We start from the raw sequence: 20,004 nt of genomic DNA on the forward strand, positions 1-20,004 counted from the left end.
AAAAAAAAAAAAAAAGTGTAGTGCCTGTGGAAATAAATAAGAATTTAAATTGATGGCAATTTAAATGTGTATGGTAACTTATCATTCTTACTACCTCTCCAAAACAAGATTTTTCTTCTTTGGAAATTATTACGTGTTCATTTATATTCTTAAAAAAATATTTTTCTTGCTTTTTATTCTTTTCAAATTATAGCTTCGATATTCTCTCATAGAGGGAGTCTAATCAAACTTCATTAAAACTCCATATAAACTTGAAAAAAATGAATGGAATTAGTTTAAATAAATATATACATATATATAAATTAAAAAGTGATCTGAAACTAGTCAAAATTAGGCAAAAGTTCTGCCCAACCAACTTGAAAGTACTTCAGTTAGGAAAAAAAAACACCTAATTATCAGCATTTCATTTCAATATGAAAACTGAAAATGTATATTTTAATGTAGAGTAAAGTAAAGTTTAGAACTCACATATATAGAGGAGGAAAATATATTTTTTTTTGTTGTGTTGATTGTGGTATATATTTCAAGTTTGATTTGACCTCAGAGATAATTTCTCCTTTCCCTTTCCACCTGTGCATATATAATTTTGAAAAAGAGCTTGTACTCCTAATGCGAAGAGCATTAATCAGGGCTTATGATAATGAAGCATCATTACTTAATGCAACATTTAAAATAATTTTAGCTATTAATGTACTTTACCATAATTTTCAAGCTGTGAGTGGATTTATTTTAAAGGAAGCAATATGGGTGGAAAATTTGAAAAATCATTTTTTAAAAATCTCTTTAATTTGTTTGACAAAACTATACCCGGGAGATATTTTAAGGGTGTTTGGGACTACTATAGGAATAAAAAAGCCCATGTTTCAATGGTGAGAATCTATATATAGCAGTAGCATTCTGTTTTTTGTGAGGGAAGCAAACCAATTCCTAGACTTTCTGACCTGAGCTGTTAAGTTGCATGTAGTTAGTATGAAAATGAACTGGGCATGCAGAAAAGCTTTGCATTGCTCATAGCGGAATATATATACAGAAAAGCAGTTAAGGACAAGAAGTTGCTTCCCATCATTACTGAATTCTTTGAGAAGTGCTGTCTGCATTGGTGATGTGAATCCTATCTCTGACAGAGTCCACCCTTGGCTTTTGTGCTCAGAGGGAATTGAAGAAGAGGAAACATGTTCTGCCTTATGATCTGGGTGCAAAGTGCTAGGAGGAGTAATGCATGTGCATCTTTTGCATAGATAGTTCTTGGGCAAAAAGTATATTTTAGCACGTTTAAGGTACATTTATGCAGCTGCAATGGAATGTGTATATGGGCAACATATCTTGAGGAACTTCCTTTGCTATTGTTGGTATCTCTCGTCTGTTTCTTGGTGGCAGGGGGGGGAAGCCCCACAATATATTCTTGCAATTTTTATGAGAAGATTATTGCATATTATGAGATAGTTGCTGGACCACAGGAAGAGAACTTGACATTGCATGATAATCATTAGGATTATAAACCTGGTGGGTGCTCAAGTTGAAGGATTAATGCAGGGAACTCTGCACTATGCCTTGTACACTCAATGCCGCTATGGAAGAAGTAGGAGTCCCTTTTTGAGGGCAAGTGTAATTTAAATGGTCAGCTCCCAGCTCTGTGAGTTAACTGATTTAGATGAGGAAATGGTATAATCCAGAAGTTCCTGAAGATTTAAAGAAAGTGGAATTTAGTAGTTGATAGGCATGAATATTAAGGTAGTATAGTTACCTATATTATTAAGATAGTATAAATAGCGTCTTTCAGAAAAGACAGGAACAGAATTTTTGAAAAGAAAAAAAACTGCTTTTGAGGATAGAGAACAGAACTAGAAACAAAACATATCATTTGGAAGAACAAAAAAAATTACTTTTTCTTTCCCAAAGATGAGTTAGAAATGTTTTATAAAATTAATGGATCGTGATCTTACTTAGTTTATGTGGATGTTTACAAATTGCTGAAGAGCTCTGGATATTATTAGCAAACATACTTGTGAAATTTTAAATCCTGGGAACTTTGAAGTTTTTTACTTGGAGAAATTTGAGGGCATTTTTATATGGAGAGCAAAAGATACTTTATGGCACTGTTGTTGGCAAACTGCAACCTCTTCTGTCCTTTGCATCAGCAGGACAGCTTTCACGGTTGTGTTTCAGTGCATGAAGTTGTTAGTGCCTCTCTGAATGGTCATAGGAGTTTGCTTAATATTACCAGACTTAAAGCATGAGATCAGAAATAGTCATGGTAGGAAGCTGTAATCTTGAATCTGTTTTGAAAATTTAGACCAGGAGGAGTCCAGCCATTTCAAAGAATGACGTTAACAAAAATTGTCTTGCCAGAAGTGGTTCAAGCAGCCCTGTAGTAGGGACTTCCGGAGTTTCTAAAAAATAAAAACATAACTGCATTATGAAAAGCTGATAGACTGATTAATGTAGCTGATGTGTTTGATGCCAGTGATCAGAGATGCTTCTGTGAGCTTTTTGCTTTCGATACTTAACTACTCTTTGGGAGTATGTAGAACCAAAGGTAGGGAGGCATTTTAATGAAGATTAAAATGAAAATTGAAAGTAAAATGCATGATCTGAAAATTCTCCCTAGCATACTCTAAATAGTTGAACTGGGATTTTTTTTCTGAAAATAGTCTCAAACTGGATATTCTTTGCTTTATTGAGGTCATGACCTAAATAAACATGTCTCTTCAGTTTAAAAAGCCCACTAAACTGTAAATCATTGCCTGCTCCTTAGAACTTGAATACCACCATGATTATGTTTGATTATCATCTTGCTTAAAAAAAAAAAAATACTCGAGCATCCATTAAATATATTCTGAAATCTGTCGGGCTGTCTTGTTCCTCCCCCAGCCCCTAGTAAATGAGTCCCTCTGGGCCCGGTTTGACAGCAGAGTGGCGCTCGCTGAGCTCTGCCTGGGTTTGCGAGAAGGCTGCAGAGCCTGAGCACCCAGCTTGAGCACCCAGCCCGGCCCCGCAGCGCCGAGGGGCAGGGAGAAGCCGGGGCTGTGCTGGGCCTCCTGGGAGCTGCTGGCCGGCTGCTCTGCGCACCGCTGCTGCGCGTCAGCTGGCTGCTGTGGGAAGATGCTGCGCTCCTGCCAAAAAGCCGTGGTCTGGAACTGAAATTATTATGGCTGGGGAGGGGTTTTATAAAGGATTAAGAAAGAAGGAAGAAAATCTTTCATAAACCAGCCTGTTTCTAGTTGATGCATTTTCCTTGCAAAACAATTCTATTGTTCAGCGTAGTCTATAAGGTCCAATGTGAGCTTGAGCTTTATTTGTGTAAATGAAATACCTTCATGTCACCACATTTTTCAAACCTTTTAAAAAAGGGACATCTCTCAGAAACAAATGCCTAGAACTTGGTTTTATATGTTTCTGTGGAAGAACTGAGTTTGGCTTTTAGATCAGAAAGTAATAGGGATCATAGCTGTTTTTGCCTTTTGTTAACTGCCTGTAATTCTAGAGAAGATAATGCCTCAGGAGGAATTATAGAAATGGTGTGTGTTTATCTGGGGGAGGGAGAGGGAGGTTGTGGGACAAGAGGTGAACTCTCATGAATAATTTGAATACTGAGACAAACCATAACTTAGATTTTGCTCTTTTGTAGCTCTCCAGTGAACACAAATACACTCATTAAGGGATGTTATGGAGGATGCAGGTATTTGCTGCTTACTAGCATCATGGCAGTTTAACGTAGTTTCAGTTTTATTGTCAAGTCTGAACAAGGTGCTCAAGACTATGATACTGAGCAGTATTTGCTCTAGTACTAGTCAGACTGTTTGTTGCATGCTTTAAGGTACCTGATGGGCTTACTGTGTTAGCGTGGTGACAGAGTAAGCAGAACCTATCTGCATCTGTCTTTCAGCATCAGGAAAGACAGATGTCAGTTAGAAGTAGCGAGTCTTGTTGACTGTTCATTGCTTCCTTTACTGCCACTTGTAAAGAAATTGTGGTTGGTTCATTTCACCAGTTCCATGAGTGTGTGTTGAAAAGTAGCCGTTTTAGCGACCATTTTTTCTTCAAAATGTATTTTATGCTAGAATTGTTGCATTTATTTTTAGATCGTTTTTACTTTATCCTTGCCTGTGCATTTTCTTTATTCTTCTCTGTAGCATTTAATTTCAGCCCCTGACTCTGCAATTTTTATTCTTCTGTAGGTCTGAGCAGCCTCGTATAACCAAAGATGTAATTTGTTTTCATGCTGAAGACTTCTTAGAGGTAGTTCAGCGAATGCAATTAGATTTGCACGAGCCCCCACTCTCACAGGTAAGCATGCTGTGAACTGTTAATCAGATGTCTTCTGCATGTCTTAAAACAGAGTTTTAACCCTTTTTCTTTTTTTCTTTTTCCTTCAGTGCGTCCAGTGGGTTGATGATGCAAAACTTAATCAACTGCGAAGGGAAGGCATTCGATATGCCAGAATTCAGTTATTTGATAATGACATTTATTTTATTCCAAGGAATGTCGTACACCAGTTCAAAACAGTTTCAGCTGTGTGCAGTTTGGCTTGGCACATCCGACTCAAGCTATATCATTCAGAGGAAGAACTTTCTCAAAATGCAAGTACTCTTGAAGCAGGGACATCTGCAGACCCCAAGTCTTCGGTTATCGGACTTCAGACTGACAACAGAATTTGTACGACAAGCAAAAATACCTCCGAAGACACCAAATTTTCAGATACTCTGCAGACGAAGTATCTGCAGCAGGAATTTACGTCAATAAAACATGAACCTATTGCATCTCACCGAATAAAAGAAGAATCCATGAATGTTGATCTTGCTGGAAAGACAGCGGCACCTAATGACATTGAGGGTCAGAATGTTCAGACTAGGTTGGATCACGTTGAATTGACGGCATTTAAGTTTGAAATGGATTCCAAGTTTGAACCTGGCAACAAGGACATAAAAGACAAGTTATGCCCTGGAAGTCACATACATCCAGATGATACGAGACAACATAGTTCATCATATCCAAATCTGCATGGACAAAGAGAGGATGATTTTTTGTGCTAAATTTGTATATATGGTTTTAAATTCCTTTTTAAACTTAATGATGTAATAATGTAAAGATTCATAAATTCTGTGAGGCAAGTTTGTGACTTGCCTTCGCATCTGTTACAGAAAATAGTTATGTAGCTTTGTAACATTCCTCAGTGCCTGTCCATAACTGTGAAGTATCAAAGCACTTAGGGCCAGATGCACTGTAAACACTGCAGGTTTAACATAAAGAAGTCTTTAAATAATTTTGAGTTGTAGGTTTTAGAGTAGAGCTGACATTTAACATATATATTTTTTGTAAGATGAGCCAGAATTCTTTTTGACAATTCCAGGCTTTTCCATAGAGCTTATTTATACCAATTTTTTCATTTTAAATGTGTCAGCACTGTAGTGTAAATATCTTTTTTAAAAATCTTTTTAGTGTGATTTATACTTAAATGTGAGCCGCTTAATAAAGGTTCATAATAACAAATTGGTTTTATTTTTGGGTCTGCAAAAAATAATTCAGTTAAACTGCCTCTTTAAATGGTTATGTTTCTACCTGCACTAATGCATAGGATGCCTTTACTCCATTCTGGAGTGAGGAGCTGTAGCAAATCAAGGTAGAGTTGAGGCATTCTTTGTAAATCAGGATTATTCAGAATGAAAAACCAGCCCTTCCTTCACCAGATTTCTTACTGTTAAAGGCACTCCCCAAACTCCTGTTGTCAGATGTTAACAGTGGAGCAGAGAGGCAAAGCTTCCCCCAGCCTCAGTGTTGTGGAGCATGGTTGGATACCTGGTGGGCTCCGGCAGCACCACCAGCAGCCTCTCTCTGCAGATGAGCTGGGGCAAGGGAGCAGACTCCCTTGTGTGTTTACTTTCTCCCCCTTCACAAGCCACAGATGAGCTTTTATTTCAAAATCTGAAGTAGAACTGTCATCTTGAATCAGTTATCTGACTAAATTAGAACAAAGACTATTTCTAAATGCTTACTTGCCAAGTCATAAAGGCCTCAGGATTTTAGCAGTGACCTGTAATTCACTGAGGCATGTTTGGATTTGAATTACTCCATATGCTGATAGTGCAAGGCACTAGAGATGCTTGCCAGTGTGTCCAGTAGGAAGATTCCTCATGAGTCTCAGTTCGGAAGTAAGAGCTACTTCATTAAGAAAAGAACAGTGGCGTCCCAGTTCAGTGCTCACCTCTCTCCACTCTTGTGGAACTCTAGAATTCTGTTAAGCTGTATTCTGAGGGAAGAAGATTTCAAGGCTAAGCTAACATCTGATGTGGTAATAGCAAACACTCTGTAATTTAACTTATTTAATTTTGTGTGTAACATATTGCTGTATAGTTCAAACACATCTGAACTCTGTTTCTTTTTCAGGTAGCTACAAATAGCAGTAAACTGCCCTGCAGCCCGTCCTTCAACTAAATATGTAAAACTTAAGATCCTAAGCCTGTTGTTATTTCTAAAGCCCTCTGTATCTTTGATTTTTTTTTTGTATTTTTTTTCCCCTATAACTTTCTAAAAGTTGTACATCCTTATGTGCCCAATTTATAACCTTTGATACACTTAATGATCACTTTGGCTTTGTTTGTAGCAATAGAACAATGTGATTTCTTTTCCAGGTGATGTCTAATTCAACTACCTGAGGCCCTTTCGTTGTTGCAAACGTTTTTTGCTCATAGGTTGGTATAAATCAAAATGTTACTTCATACTTATGCATGGCACTAACATCAGACATTTAACTGATGAGTGCCCTAACTTGTTTAATCTGAAATAGGTCTGTCAAGGAATTATTAATCAAATCAACATTTGAATTACTAAACATTACTCCTACATAGCCATAACTACATATTAGAGAAGCAATAGAAACTCTTGGATGTGGCTAATATTTCCTTAAGAGTCATTGCTGTTGTCATTAATGCTGGTTAAGAAATTACTAGCAGTTCTGCAGCCTCAGGGATCTTGCTTTCCCCTTACTCCATAAGCAAGTGGTTCACGTGTGGCATGGTAAGTTATATTAGTCTAGCACATTCGGATTTGAAAAACAAATTGGTTCACATAATAACTTGAGTCGTCTTGATAGAAATACAGTCTCAGCTCCCCGTGGGTTTTCTGGATTATCTGCAAACTTCCACCTATAATCTCTGTGGCTTCGTGAGCGCACACACAAATATGTAGCCTTCCATTCCCCTTCTGTGTGCCAGCTATCAGAGAACAGTAAAAGGGAAGAGTGGCACGTTTTAGTCTGCACCAAGCATGCAGCTTTTCAAGTGGGTTAGCAAAGACTCTAGCTTCATCAAATCCAGTCTTGACAGATACAGGGGTTTTTTTTGTTTGTTTTTATTTCACTTAGGGTTTTTTTTTTTTTTGGTCTTATTTGTATGCTGGTGATCTGTATGTTGATTATCCATTATGATTCAAGCATTTTTTTAAATCTTGTCAGATTTTACTAAAATATATACATCCCCCTTGACGGCAAACAATTTTCTGCATCACAAGTCCTGTCCAGACTGAGAAAATTAATCTTTGAAAATAGTTTAGCAGATGTGACTTTGCACTTGAAACTTAAACTCTTTTTTCATTTAAAAACCTGCTCAGTGGTCTCAGCTGATATGGCCTCAGCCATACCTGCTCAGGTATGTCTTGGTTCTGCAACTTTGCTTCTTCTGAGCTGCCTGAATCTTCAACTTTTTTTTTTTTAATCAGAGTTTTAAAGTTTATTGATTCTTGCAGTTTTTTATGCATCCTTTAATTTTTGAGACAAACTAGAGCCTGATTTATAGACAGAATTCCTTGCAAACAGAATATGAACAAAGCTGGGATTACTAATTGCTGTCAGAACTTCCTTTGTATTCAAAGGTGTAAACATTCTGGGTTGAGTAACTATATTAATATATACTTTTTAGTTTGCTTAAAAAAAAAAAGTGGTTTTGTCCTCTACCTGTGGTGTATACATTTTGATGTGGTTGCTTTTTAAGAGGGGAGTACCTTTTCTGAGAAGTTCAGCTCCCAAGTTGTTCATTTGTCTGAGAAAAGTCTTGCTTTGGTTTCAAGTGGTCCTACGCTATAATCTTTATTCCTGCCACATACAACTTCAGACTTTTGCTTCAGCAATAAATCTTTCATGCCTTCTGATGTACTGGAACTAGTCTTTGCTTGTTGCTTTTTTTCCCCCCTCCCTGGATTTTCAGTTTTATATAGAGCTCTTTCTAGTAACTGTTATTTTTGATGAAATTTCCCATGTTTTAGTTCTCTCTTTTGGCCCTCTGTTCTTCTGCAGACTGGATAAATCTGCTTAAGGCCTATTGACTGTAATGCAGTGATATTCACATCTGTGTGTTTGCAGTAGTGTTCCTGTTAATGCCATGATGTGCAGAACTTTAGAAATGTTTACCTAGATACTGGAACCATATTTGCGGGCAGTAACAAATTGTATCGTTACTACCAGTGGCTTCTTGGATGGTAGTGACTTCCCATTTCACTGCCAACTGACTGTGTGTTGCAGACAAGTGTTACTCAGTGTCATTTCATCCCCCCAGCCCCCAAGATGCCTGCATATTGCCTCTGAAGCAGTGTTTTCATTACAGGTACCACTGGCGTGCGGATTTTCCCTTCCTTGTTACTGTATTGAAAATTTTGATACTTCTTCAACTGAAATATTAATTCTGTCTAGTATTAAAGTATTACTTCAGAGGGTGATTTAAGTAATCAGCTGTGAAGGAATTCCTTGGTGATAAAATAAAGTTGATTTTAAGCAGAATAAATAAGTTGGCATTGCAAATAACATAGGAAGTAGAAACAAAATAGTAGACTGCTGAGAAACAGATCAGTAGAACATCACAAATTTGGAAAATTGAATGATTTGTGCAAGAGATGCAGGAAAAAATTCAGTGATTAAAAATGACTGTTTTTCTAATATCTGCATGTGAATAAGGATGCTGAATTGATCAAAAAAGAGGCCCATTTTTTTTTCCATACTCACTGGGAAAATAAACTGTTTAAAGATAGCAGACTACAACATGAGCCTATTAGGATGAAAGCTGTACTGATGACAGCTACTAAATTCTGATCACATGATAAAAAGTTTTTTGAGCTTCTCAACTGTAATTTCATTAATTTTCTAGTGGCCAGATTTTTTTTTTAGAGAAGCTTGCCTGTAGGCAGACCAGCCCCTTTGACCTAACTGTGAATGTATGCAAGTTGGCAATTGAAAGGACAAATTTTCATCCATCTATACTTTGCTGGAAATGACGTTGAAAATAAGCTTTGACTGCGAGTTCCTGTTACTCATGCATTCAGCTAATGTTTCATTACTTTCTTAATTGGCCAAAATGCACTTTATAAAGCTGTATAATAGACGATACTGATATTTTGTGCAGATTTCACTGAATTTGCACTAAATGTCAGAAAACTTGGAAAACTTTGATTCCCACCAGTCACACATTTTATTATTAGAAATACAAATTATTATATGCTCTGTGTACAGCTTCTCACCCAAAAGCAATGGTTAATTTCACAATATCTATGTTACTAACTCTATTATAATCATCAGGGATATACACTTTCCAAATTCACTATATTCTAATCACTGTTTTTCTCTGTGCTATGATACAAATATTTGCTTTGGATCTGTGCTGTACTTAAGTGCTACCTAACCTTGGTCTTCTCGTGTTCTGGGCATGTTGATAGGTGAGCCTACTGATGAGGGCATTAGTCTAAATAGTCTTTTAATACTTGGTGTACAGTTATGATAATCTGATTCAACCAGTGATTAAAACAGCGGATTAAACTTCTATTTTTATCAAGTTTTATTTTTGAATAACCATTTTAATATGTTTTCTTTACCAGTTAATCTCCAAATGTAATACATTTCAGGTTTAAATATGTTGGATTCTCTTAATGGCTTGAGGTCTTCATTAGATAAACTTCTAAAAGTTTTAAGTTCTGTAGAAATTGTTCAGAATCTAAAATACTTGTATGACACCTCACTTATATTTTTTCATGCCTTCATTGAATCAGCAGAATAAATAAAACCAAACACAATCAGATTTAGGATAACTAAAGTCATGCTAGATTTCATTTTAACTTCAAATATTTTAAGTCTATTTATAACCTGAATTAGAAATACAAACTAATTTTTGTTGCAAATTAATATAAATGTTCTAACACTTGAGGAATTTTGAATGAAGTGACTTCAGTGTTTATTTTGATATAGTCCACCTGGATGAAAATGCAATGCTTGGTGCAGTTTAGGCCTGTGATTTAAAGAATATGCTTTTCAAGGCCGTTATTTTTATCAAATAGAGATGAAATAGAGTAGTTAACTTAAAACCTATTCCAGACTGAGTGTCTCAAAAAACCAAAAACCAAACAAAACCCCCCCAACAGCTAATTAGACATAGCTGTTGAAGACTAATGTGACATAAATCAAAATTGCAGAAGCTGATAATAGCTAAACATGCAGTAATTCAGGTATATGTTCTATCATGATGTGGTTGAGAGCATTTGCTAATCTGAGAAATGCAATTTTTTCAGGCTAGTATATGTCTCTTAGCAGTGATTTCTTTATAAATTTAAAAATGAATACTGAGTTTTACCTGTGCTTGAGTTCTTGTTTCCTGCTCTTATGCTGTCATTCTGCTGTATATGAAAAAAACTTCTTAAATTTGTCTGATCTTGATGTTGATTTTGTTGGAAGAGGCAAAATGAAGGTAATAGCATTACCAAGTTCCACATTTTTCTACTCTTCAACCAACTTCAGTAAAAGTACAAGGAGAAAAGGCTGAATTAATTTGAGTAGTATTCTGGTTGTCCAAAGGTGATTCAATTCTAAAAGGCTGAAATGTGAGACTGAACTCTAGCCAAAACTTAAAATGATAAAGGTATGATGAAAGGGTACAATATTTTTTGTCTAATACAGTTTAGAACTTATCTGAAATTATTATTATTATTAATTTTTGAAAGGGTGTGCGCTCACATAGCACTATTCTTTCCATGCTACTAAATTCAAAGAACTTACTTTTGAGGATGCAGTGAGTCAGGATCTTTGCTATGGGAAATGTAGTAGTGTTGAAGTAGGTACCATATAATGTTGTTTGAATTAAGTTTGTGGGAATGCCACAAATTTTTGTTTTCATAAATACCTTTGTATACCCAATTTTAAACTGAAATCTCGTTTGGCCTGATGTAAAAATTTGATATACACATAATTATTTGAGAAAATATTGAATGAAACACACTTTACATACATTCTAAAAATGTATGTGGTGATTTCCATGAGGTTACTCTAAGACTTTGCTTTTGTACTACTATGCATATATGACAAATTACTTAATACTGTTTTCAGTTCTTAAATTCTTATTTAAAACCTGTGGTATCTTATTTTTAAATATTGTCATCCATGCCTAGCAATGAATTTTGGATGCATGTACACACACACACTCTTAGAGCATTTAGATTAAAATTGGTTGAAGGTAGGGGTGTATATGTCACACAATTGTACTTTTGAAGATAAAATAAAAGAACATAAACTTGATACTATTCTAAGATTGTGACAAATCAAGAAAAGCAATATGAATGGTGATTGAAAAAGTTAGTTTCATGACCGTTTACACGTGTATTGAGTGTTTTCTTGAACCACATAAAAGTAGATGCTCTCTTACAGTGCATGCTTAAGTGTTCAAGCTTGTATAATTGATTTGAATAGAAATAAATGATGTAATATATGTATCTCCATAAAAAATATGATACATATTTTCAGTCTCATTTCAGAACATCAAACTTTCGAATTGCATTTTAAAACATAGCCATAGAGAGCGAAGTTTTCTCCCCCACATCCCACCGCAGTGGTGCATATATAGCTGTGAGACATAAGGTATTCTCTGGTGTACTTAGCTGGTAATTGGAGAGTGACTTCCTGCTGCTGATGTCTCGCAAAACAGTATAAGCAGTTTTGGAATCAGCTTTCCCTGTTCCCTGACATTATCAAATCTACTTTTCCCACCTGAAAGACATTGCTTCATTTAATGATGGGTTGATCAGTCTGTAAAAAAAGTGTGGAAAATATTTATTCTGTTTCAAAGTTGTGAACAGTTCCTTTGAGAGGGTGGTAATTAAATAGCTGCAATTCCTGCAACACCTTCTTAAAAAGATTCCAAGGGACTACAGTGTACTTTGTTTCATAAATCTTTCTGAAGGAGGTTCTGATATCACGAAAAAACAGGAATATTTCTATGAAGGAGTTGCAGCATACTATTAAGTCAGTGTTAAGGCTGATGCAAAATACCAAGTTAAAAGGGATATTCCTCTTACCAAAATATTGCTGTAAGGACCAAGAACCTGCAAACATGGTAAATATGAGCACTTCCAAGTGGCTGCATCCTAAACTGCTTCTGATAAAGGAAGTCAATTTGTATATGCTAACAGTAGGCACACCAGAAGGGAACTGCTGCTGCTTCAGCTTTCTGACTCAGGATTACTTATTTCAGTTTGTAAATGAAAGAGGTTTGGGGGGGGAAGGGAGGAGGGAAACCAACCCACAACCAGAACAGCAAAATTGTTGGTAGTTAAGCTCTTTTTCTGATTAATTAGAGGCAATAACTGTAAGGAGATGTGGAACAACTATGTTCAATTTGATCTAATTAGAGATATAAAACTTACCTGAAAGAGTTTGACTCCTGTGGAATAGAAGGGATTTATTAAAGGGGAAGAGTCATTAGTCCTAGCTCATCTTGCTAATATACCAAGTCCCAGTGAAACTGGTTTTTATTCTTCCATCATTTTTGTGTTAAATTGCAACAATCTGTTAACATCATCTGCTTGGTTGAGGAACGCTGCTTTTCTGAGCTTTTTGTTATTGTTTTGACATGTGACGATGACTCTTGCTTTGTTCTGCTATAATCTTCAGATCTACAAAGCCCACAGATACTCATTTTTACATTCGGTGCCATAACATACCAAATCAAGATAAGTTGGGCCCTTGTCATTCTTTCACCTTCTACAATTAAGCCTTATTCAAGAACAGGCATGCCCTATAAGTGTCAATCTTTTTTGAATCTTGTTCAAAATGCTTAAGCGCTTGTTGCCTATTTGCAGATAAAGCAATGTTTGTTAAGCGTTTGTCTCTATTGGAAGTAGGTCTTTCTATCACTTTCACCTTCTCCATAAATTTTTAAAGCATCCCATTAAAAAATCCCCATGAGTTTCAGCTTGCCTAAGATGGGACGTACCTGAAGATAGCAGCTACGCAGCTCAGTGAGCCTAGTTTCCCTCTGACAGACCTGAGAGACTGCATAAGGTGGCTAGACACTGAAGGAAGCCAACGTGTAAGTGAGCAAAAGATTTTATCTCAAATAAGTAGCAGTTGATGCAGGTTCTTTCATGGTATGAAGTCTTTTAAAAACTAAGTAGGGCACAGATACAACTCCTAGGAAGAACTGTTACCAGCAGAGGAATGAAAATACTTTGTTCTCTGTAGATGTTTAAAGGAAAAGAATGAGCAGGTTTTTAAGTTGTTGTTTCAACTCCTCATAAACTGTGACGCTTGTAAATTGGGACTGGGTACATGGATTTCCTTAGTTTAAGTTGGCAAATCTGACTTTTATTATAATAAGATGGTTATAAGTACTCGACTTTATTTTTTTTTAACAGCTAAGGATTAGCAAGGTATTTTTCATCATTCCTTGGCTTCCCCTTTAGCAAAGTAGGACAGTCAGCTACTGTGTAGCAAACCAAATTCTTTCTAAAGATCATTTTTTCACTGATGCTTTGAATCAAGATTCATTGTCTTAGAATGAAACAGGTCATTTGCGTAGCTTAAGTCATTTCAATAATCTCTGACAACATGGCTCCTATATATCTATGTCCAAGCAAAAAAAATTCTGCAGTTTCAGGAAAAAAATTTTTTTGGACAGGTGCAGTTGAATGCAATTAACTTAAAAGCTTTGTTTGGAGACTTTGACCTAGTCACTTCCTGTTAACTTTCAGCACTTTTTCCTGGCTCATTCAATGTATATACATTTGTACCTAGAAAATATACACAGATCATCTTTAGCATGCATGCTAATGATGCTGTAAACAACTTTTAGACTTTTATATTTGAATCTGGTGTTATCCCGACTCTTGGAAGAGCAGTTTAAGTCCACAAAAACTTGTTCATTGTGCCAGCTCTTTCTGAAAGCTCTATTTACAGCATCTGTTACTTGAATAGATGTGTCTTAGAAGCCCATTTGCTCACATCTGAGTTTGGTATCTGCTACTATTCTTTAAAGCCCAGGCTTCACCTTAACAGATCTAATATACTAGGGCATTAAAAACATCTTTCTTGTTAAAGTACCACTTCCTGTAGGTACAAATGCATTACCAAAAAACTCACCTAGTCAGTTCAGTTTTTTTAGAGCAGTGAATTTTCACTAGGGCAGGTAATCAGCTTTCTCTTCCTCTCCCTTGGATCTTAAATTCCTAGCCCAGTTCAGGTACTTTTTTTTCTTTTTTTTTTTTTAAACAGTAAGCATAGTCTTTATTGTGCATGTTTCAGTGGTTCAAAAATGCTTATTTCTTTAGTCTTTCACACTGGAACTGAGATTCTGATACTCAGAAAACACTAAGTCACTTTATTCCTTTTTTTGTTCTCATTTAGTGATGTTTAACTGTTACTGATTCTTAGAGCAAACTTAGCACATTACAGAAACTAATGTTAACTGGTTATTTCTTGAGTGACAACATGCAGTAGAAAACTAGGTCTTCTTTCCAAGAATTGCCCAATATGCTGAATGATCTGAAGTAGAACATTTGTAGTTGCTTGTATGAGATCCTCTTAAAATTTAGGCTCTTCACATCCTTTATTAGATGTAGCAAATAACTAAATCATACTAAACCAGCTGATGTTGAACAAATACTTTTATTTACAGGAGCATATGTGTGACAGTTCTGAAATAAAAAATGGAACAGATCTATTTTCAGTTTTCAGTCTGGTTTAGATAAAGTCTCCAGAGTGACTGATTTCTTACTTGATGTTCTAATATAGAGATCAAGTTTGTGGCAAAGCTATAATAATCCAGTAATTTGGTACCATTCTCTGACTTGGAAACCACATACTACATTTTAGTCTCTTCGTACATAGAAGATATTGTATCCGAGTTCAATCATACCCCCAATAAGCAGAGCCCACAAAGGGATAAATACATAGGCTAGTTTCATGGTAGTAAATCGTTGCAGTTTAGCACAGAGGGCAAGGCAGAAGGCTAATTTAAGTAGCATTGCGATGAGATACCAAACTTTTTTCTTGATGTTTTGGGAGCCATTGCGAGGGTCAAAGCCAGACTTGCAACGTCCAGCCATTTTTACAATTAACATAACTAGAAGAATAGTGTCAAATATCCAGACTGGAATAAAAATGAGGAACCAGTTCCACGGTGCTTTCTCATCCAACTTTAGCACCAACATGATCAGGAAGAGTAACGTGAAAAGCCATGTCAGTAGTACTCTCTGCGCCAGGGACATTCTCATTTAAACAGCTTTGAAAGGAAGTCTTTCAATGGTCAGCAACAACCTAACAAAAAAAGGGGGGGGGGTGGGAAGAAAGAGTTAAGGAATATGTATAATGATTGTATAGCAATATTTTTTCAAAGAGCCTGATTTCTTGTTTTTGCTTTCCCACCTCTTCTACCTCACCTACATTCTCTATTTTCTAGTAGTTCTTTTATAACCCCCTTTTCAGTGATGGACTCTGTTCTGGTCCTGCCACCATTAACTGAGAGTGCCTTAGGTCAGTTGTATAAACTGCCTCTTACTCTGAGTTTATTCTGTGAAACAAATGATGCTTTAATCCTAAAGTAGCTGCCAAATTAATTTAGGGGTTTTGCATGCTGAGAATAGATTCAGATCCATTTTTCTCCAGTACTGAGGCACCCATGTTAGCTTCATTGTCTAGTATTAAGTAACAAAATTCTCTCTAAATGAATAATCACAGTAAAACATAAACTAACAAGTGCAAGTAACAAACCAGCCGACTGATCCTGCAAACTGCAGAGCTGCAGCTGAAATGACCCAGTCTGAAACTGAGCCAGTAAGCTCTACTACCACTTTGTCAAGCAGCAATCTTAAAATACTAAAACCATGGATATTGCCTATAGGGACAACTGTTTGATGACAAGCACTTAAGAGTATGCAGATATTTGGACTTGATTTATTGACTTGATAGTGTATTTTTCTTCATGATTACATAGAAATTTAAACAAAAACAGGTGTATCTGCCATTACAGTCATAAACATTAGTTTTCATATTGCTAACTTATTTATCAGACTTATACCACTGTGTCTGCCAGAAGACTTTCATAGCCAGTGTTAAATACCAATTTTAAAGCAGCAGTGGGAAGAACTAAGATTTTCCTTAAAACTTCATGATACAGAGATTGATAATTAATTATATACCAGTTAGGCAGTGCTAAAATAAAGTTTCTTATTCAAACAACTAGTTTAAATATTAGAGATTTAGAAATTCAATAAAAATTACTTTTAGAATATGGCTATTCCTCACTTGAAACAAACTGAACTTTGATTTGTTCCAGATGACAAAATGTTTAAGCTAGTTTGGAACACAGCCTTTCACTTACAGAATCTAGAATACGCCACATCAAAAGCTAAAACTTTATCTGTGAGCAACAACTTCACCCTACTTCCACTCTGTCAAGGCTTTCTGAAAAGAGTATTGGAATCTATTGCTTAAAAACAACAAAATATGTCTGATTCCACCAAGTGACAAGTCCTTGTGTTTGAGTATCTTAAGTAAAAGAAATATGTCACTTTTCCTTTGCAAGATGTGATGGTTTATCACTCTCACTGTAATCCTATAAAAAACAAAGGTACATCGGGCAAAGAGAGCCTATGTAATAACTGGGAATTCAGGAAAGTAAAGCTGAGGACTGTGACTGAAAATACAGGAACATTTAAGACAGACCTGAAAGAAGCAGAGATGATGCCTTCTGAAAACAATGTGGAAGTACAAATTGCCTCTCGGTGTTTCTGCTCAGAGTGGTACTTTTCTGAGGGTAGTTTAAACTAGCCTATTTCCTTTTCCACTGAAGTTTACTTGGAGTATAGTTAAATGATACAACAGAGAAAAGCTAGTGATTCACTGTTGCCAAACTATTCCCCGGACTCCCACACCAGGAACTGAATTTGGGCTGCCTCAGTGAAAACAAAGAATCCTCATCACCAGGCCTGCTGCTTCCCTTTTCTCTCCTCAGTGCTCCCCGCTGCAAGCCGCTGCTGTTCCCGCTGCGTTACTGCCACTGCTTGCAAGATCGTGTTTTAAGCCTGTCCAACACACTAACCAAGCACAAAACTATTAGCACTTATTTCTTTTTAACTGGGCCACTTTTCTGCCAAGCTAGCAAGCTGAACTGACTTAGCGCTCAGATAAGCACTGGAGCAAGAAGCAGGGATGGGGAGCTGTTATCTGTTTGGTGCCACTGACCTGCTAGGTCATCTCCACTGTATTGCCAGGGTATTCAAGGCTGCAGTTAGGAGATGACCTACTATATCACAGCTAGGGGATAATAGCTTTATATGCCACCAGAACTATCTCACAACAGAAATGTGTTCCTTGATACATACGTAGTTCATCAGACCTACTTTTTTGTTCAGTCTGGGTCTGAAGTTTGAGTGGATTGGATTTAGTGGTATTGGGGATTCTCTTTTGGTAAAGATCCAGCTCAGCCTAAAATAATCTAAATTGGGGTTATTGCCAGTGCATTCCCTTCCTTGTGTTAGCATCGATGCCTGTGCGACCCCAGAGCAGTCCAGTTAATAGAGCTGAACTAGTGGAAAAAAAAAAATTAAAATGTGGTTTTGTAGACTTTTTTTTTTTTAATCTTTTGCTGTCTCAGTTCTGCTCAGATTGCCAAAGGGGCTGATGAAAGCCAGTTATTGGTGGAACTGGGGGAACACCATTCTTAGGGAAGGAGGGAAGCTGAGCCGTGACACTCAACATAGGAGTTAAGTAAACTGAAAAATTTGGAGGAAGTTTAGAGTATTGCACTTTTTTCATTATAAGAACATACTCAAAATATGCAGCAGATACAGATGATGATGGAACAACTACTATGATCCCTTTAAGTATTTCCAGCATTCAGAAGTGCAAGTTTGTGGCTAAACAAGATGGTAGTGATCTGAAACTATGCTTCAACATTCCTTTTATGAAGATATTTTGGAAAACCAGATCTAGAAATCATTGCTGCTGATGCTACAAGAAGGAGAATCTCTCATTAGCAAACTGGAGAAAGCAGAAACCAAAGAAACTGACTGGAAACTTGTGCCTGAGCAGAAGAAAGGAATTCAACACTGTTAGAAGTATCGGGTTATCAGATACTCAAAGAAGGTGCTATCAACTGTCTCTGGAGGAAAAGAACAGAAAGCTGCTGAAGATGTATTAGACAGGGCTACTCCCTTTGAAGGCTGCTCACTTCATTTAGGAAAATAGAAAAACTTCATGTTCAGAACCACTTACTAACACACTTTTAAAAAGCACAGACAGAAGATTCAGCATGGGACATTATACTACCATTCCTTGGTCTAATTAGTCTTAATCTAATTCTTCAATCTAACTGCAAGATTGGAGAGGATTACAAAACGATCAGGCAAGGTTCCATTCAATTTCAGAGACTTTTTGGATGAAAGTTGAAAAAATTCCAAACGTACTTTTGAGATACAAAAAAGCCCTATGAATCATACAAGCAAAGGAAGTTACAGTCCCACAAGTAAAGGAAGATGCAAAAAAATCTAAAAAATAACAAGTGTATAGCTGACATAATAGTGAAGGCTTTGATTATGTGGAGCATTCACCCACCTTTCACTAAGAGAGTATCTGCAAATCCTCGCCTATAGACTAGCTACCCCAACAAGACAGTTAACACTGAAAAAAAGAATACAAATATAGTACACAAGTCTAAACTTACTCTTCTGTGAAAACACTGAACCAACGTCAAAGGCAAAAAGTGTGTAAGAGCCAAAACAAAAAAGCTCTCAACTGCTTATAGGAGTCTGTATAATTAGAAGGAAGTGAAAGTTTTCAGTAATGAGAAACATTATATAAATAGCATTACTGACCTTGGTGGGATGATCTGCATAATTAGAATATTGCAGTAATTAATTATATCCTGTTTAGAGGGAAAAAATAAAGAGAAGGGAGGCTGAAATATACCATTTGGGTCAAAAGTAATGATAACACAGACCTATGAATTTAAATGTCCATCTTGAATGTTGCCTAATAAAGATCAGGAAAGGATATTACAGAGAAGTCAAATTAAATAGCACTCTAACTTGATTTAATGAAGTTTTAAAGCTGATTCAATAAGCATTTGAGTAACTGAACACCTAGAAAGAAATACTGTTGTCCTGTTTTAAAAAAAAGCATTTACGTTATTCTGGTATGAATATGGGCTAGGTGTTCATAAGTTTTCCTTGCAATTGGTGCAGCCTTAGTTCAGGTAGTCTATGTGGATTTAATAATGTAAAAAACCCCAAACTCCACAATCCCCCTCCCTGGAGTACTTCCACCGCTTTCCATGAGACAGGAGCTGAGCTGAGCTGTTTGAGTCTTTTACGACTGCTGCATTTGGCTGAGAAACAAATTCAGAAACTACTCGGAGGAAGAGAGCGAGGCGGCTGGCAAACGAAGAGCAGAAATGAAAAGCGTCAGCCGAACACAGCCGGAAAGCCTCATGGCGGAGCGATTAACCTCTCGCTCTCGTTTGAAGGGGATGTGCTGCTTCCGACGAAGACCTGCCCGGTCTTGCTGGGTGCAGCTCACCGCTGCCCGGGGCACCCGCGGGCCGGCGCCGAGCTGGGGGCGCCCCACCGCTGCCGCCCCCAGCGCTCGGCCCCTTCCGGCGGGCCCAGCGGCCCGAGCGGGCCCGGCCCGGGATCCCGGGGGGACCCTCCCTCCCGCCAGCCCCACACCTACCCCAGGGGCTCGGGCCGCCCTGCGCAGCCGCAGCC

At 37.1% G+C, this 20,004-nt stretch overlaps 2 protein-coding genes across 11 annotated transcripts in view; one reads left to right on the top strand and one right to left on the bottom strand.

Annotated features, from left to right (window-relative positions):
- Positions 1-11,542, top strand: part of RSBN1L (round spermatid basic protein 1 like) — a 61,929-nt gene extending 50,387 nt beyond the window's left edge. For 4 of the 7 annotated variants that reach the window (XM_026067700.1, XM_026067705.1, XM_026067702.1 and 1 more), the window contains 3 exons: positions 3,629-3,679; positions 4,179-4,287; positions 4,377-11,542. In XM_026067700.1, coding sequence (XP_025923485.1) covers positions 3,629-3,679; positions 4,179-4,287; positions 4,377-5,033 — 817 coding nt within the window. In that variant the 3' untranslated portion in view covers positions 5,034-11,542. The remainder of the gene's footprint in view (positions 1-3,628; positions 3,680-4,178; positions 4,288-4,376) is intronic. The other 3 variants (XM_026067701.1, XM_026067703.1, XR_003253825.1) reach the window with 2 other exon arrangements.
- TMEM60 (transmembrane protein 60) lies at positions 7,364-20,004 on the bottom strand. Of its 4 annotated transcripts, XM_026067707.1 has the most exons (3): positions 19,970-20,004; positions 19,114-19,163; positions 7,364-15,556 (listed from the first exon to the last, which is right to left on the bottom strand). In XM_026067707.1, exon 3 carries the CDS (start codon positions 15,511-15,513, stop codon positions 15,109-15,111), a length of 405 nt encoding a protein of 134 aa, XP_025923492.1. In that variant the 5' UTR covers positions 15,514-15,556; positions 19,114-19,163; positions 19,970-20,004; the 3' UTR covers positions 7,364-15,108. The 4 variants fall into 4 exon arrangements, with proteins under 4 accessions (XP_025923492.1, XP_025923494.1, XP_025923493.1 ...); XM_026067709.1 differs by lacking the exon at positions 19,114-19,163; XM_026067708.1 differs by lacking the exon at positions 19,970-20,004 and having other exon boundaries at positions 19,114-19,829.

This window comes from Apteryx rowi, unplaced genomic scaffold (assembly GCF_003343035.1).
Source record: "Apteryx rowi isolate R43461 unplaced genomic scaffold, aptRow1 scaffold_261, whole genome shotgun sequence".
Taxonomy (NCBI): Eukaryota; Metazoa; Chordata; class Aves; order Apterygiformes; family Apterygidae; genus Apteryx; species Apteryx rowi.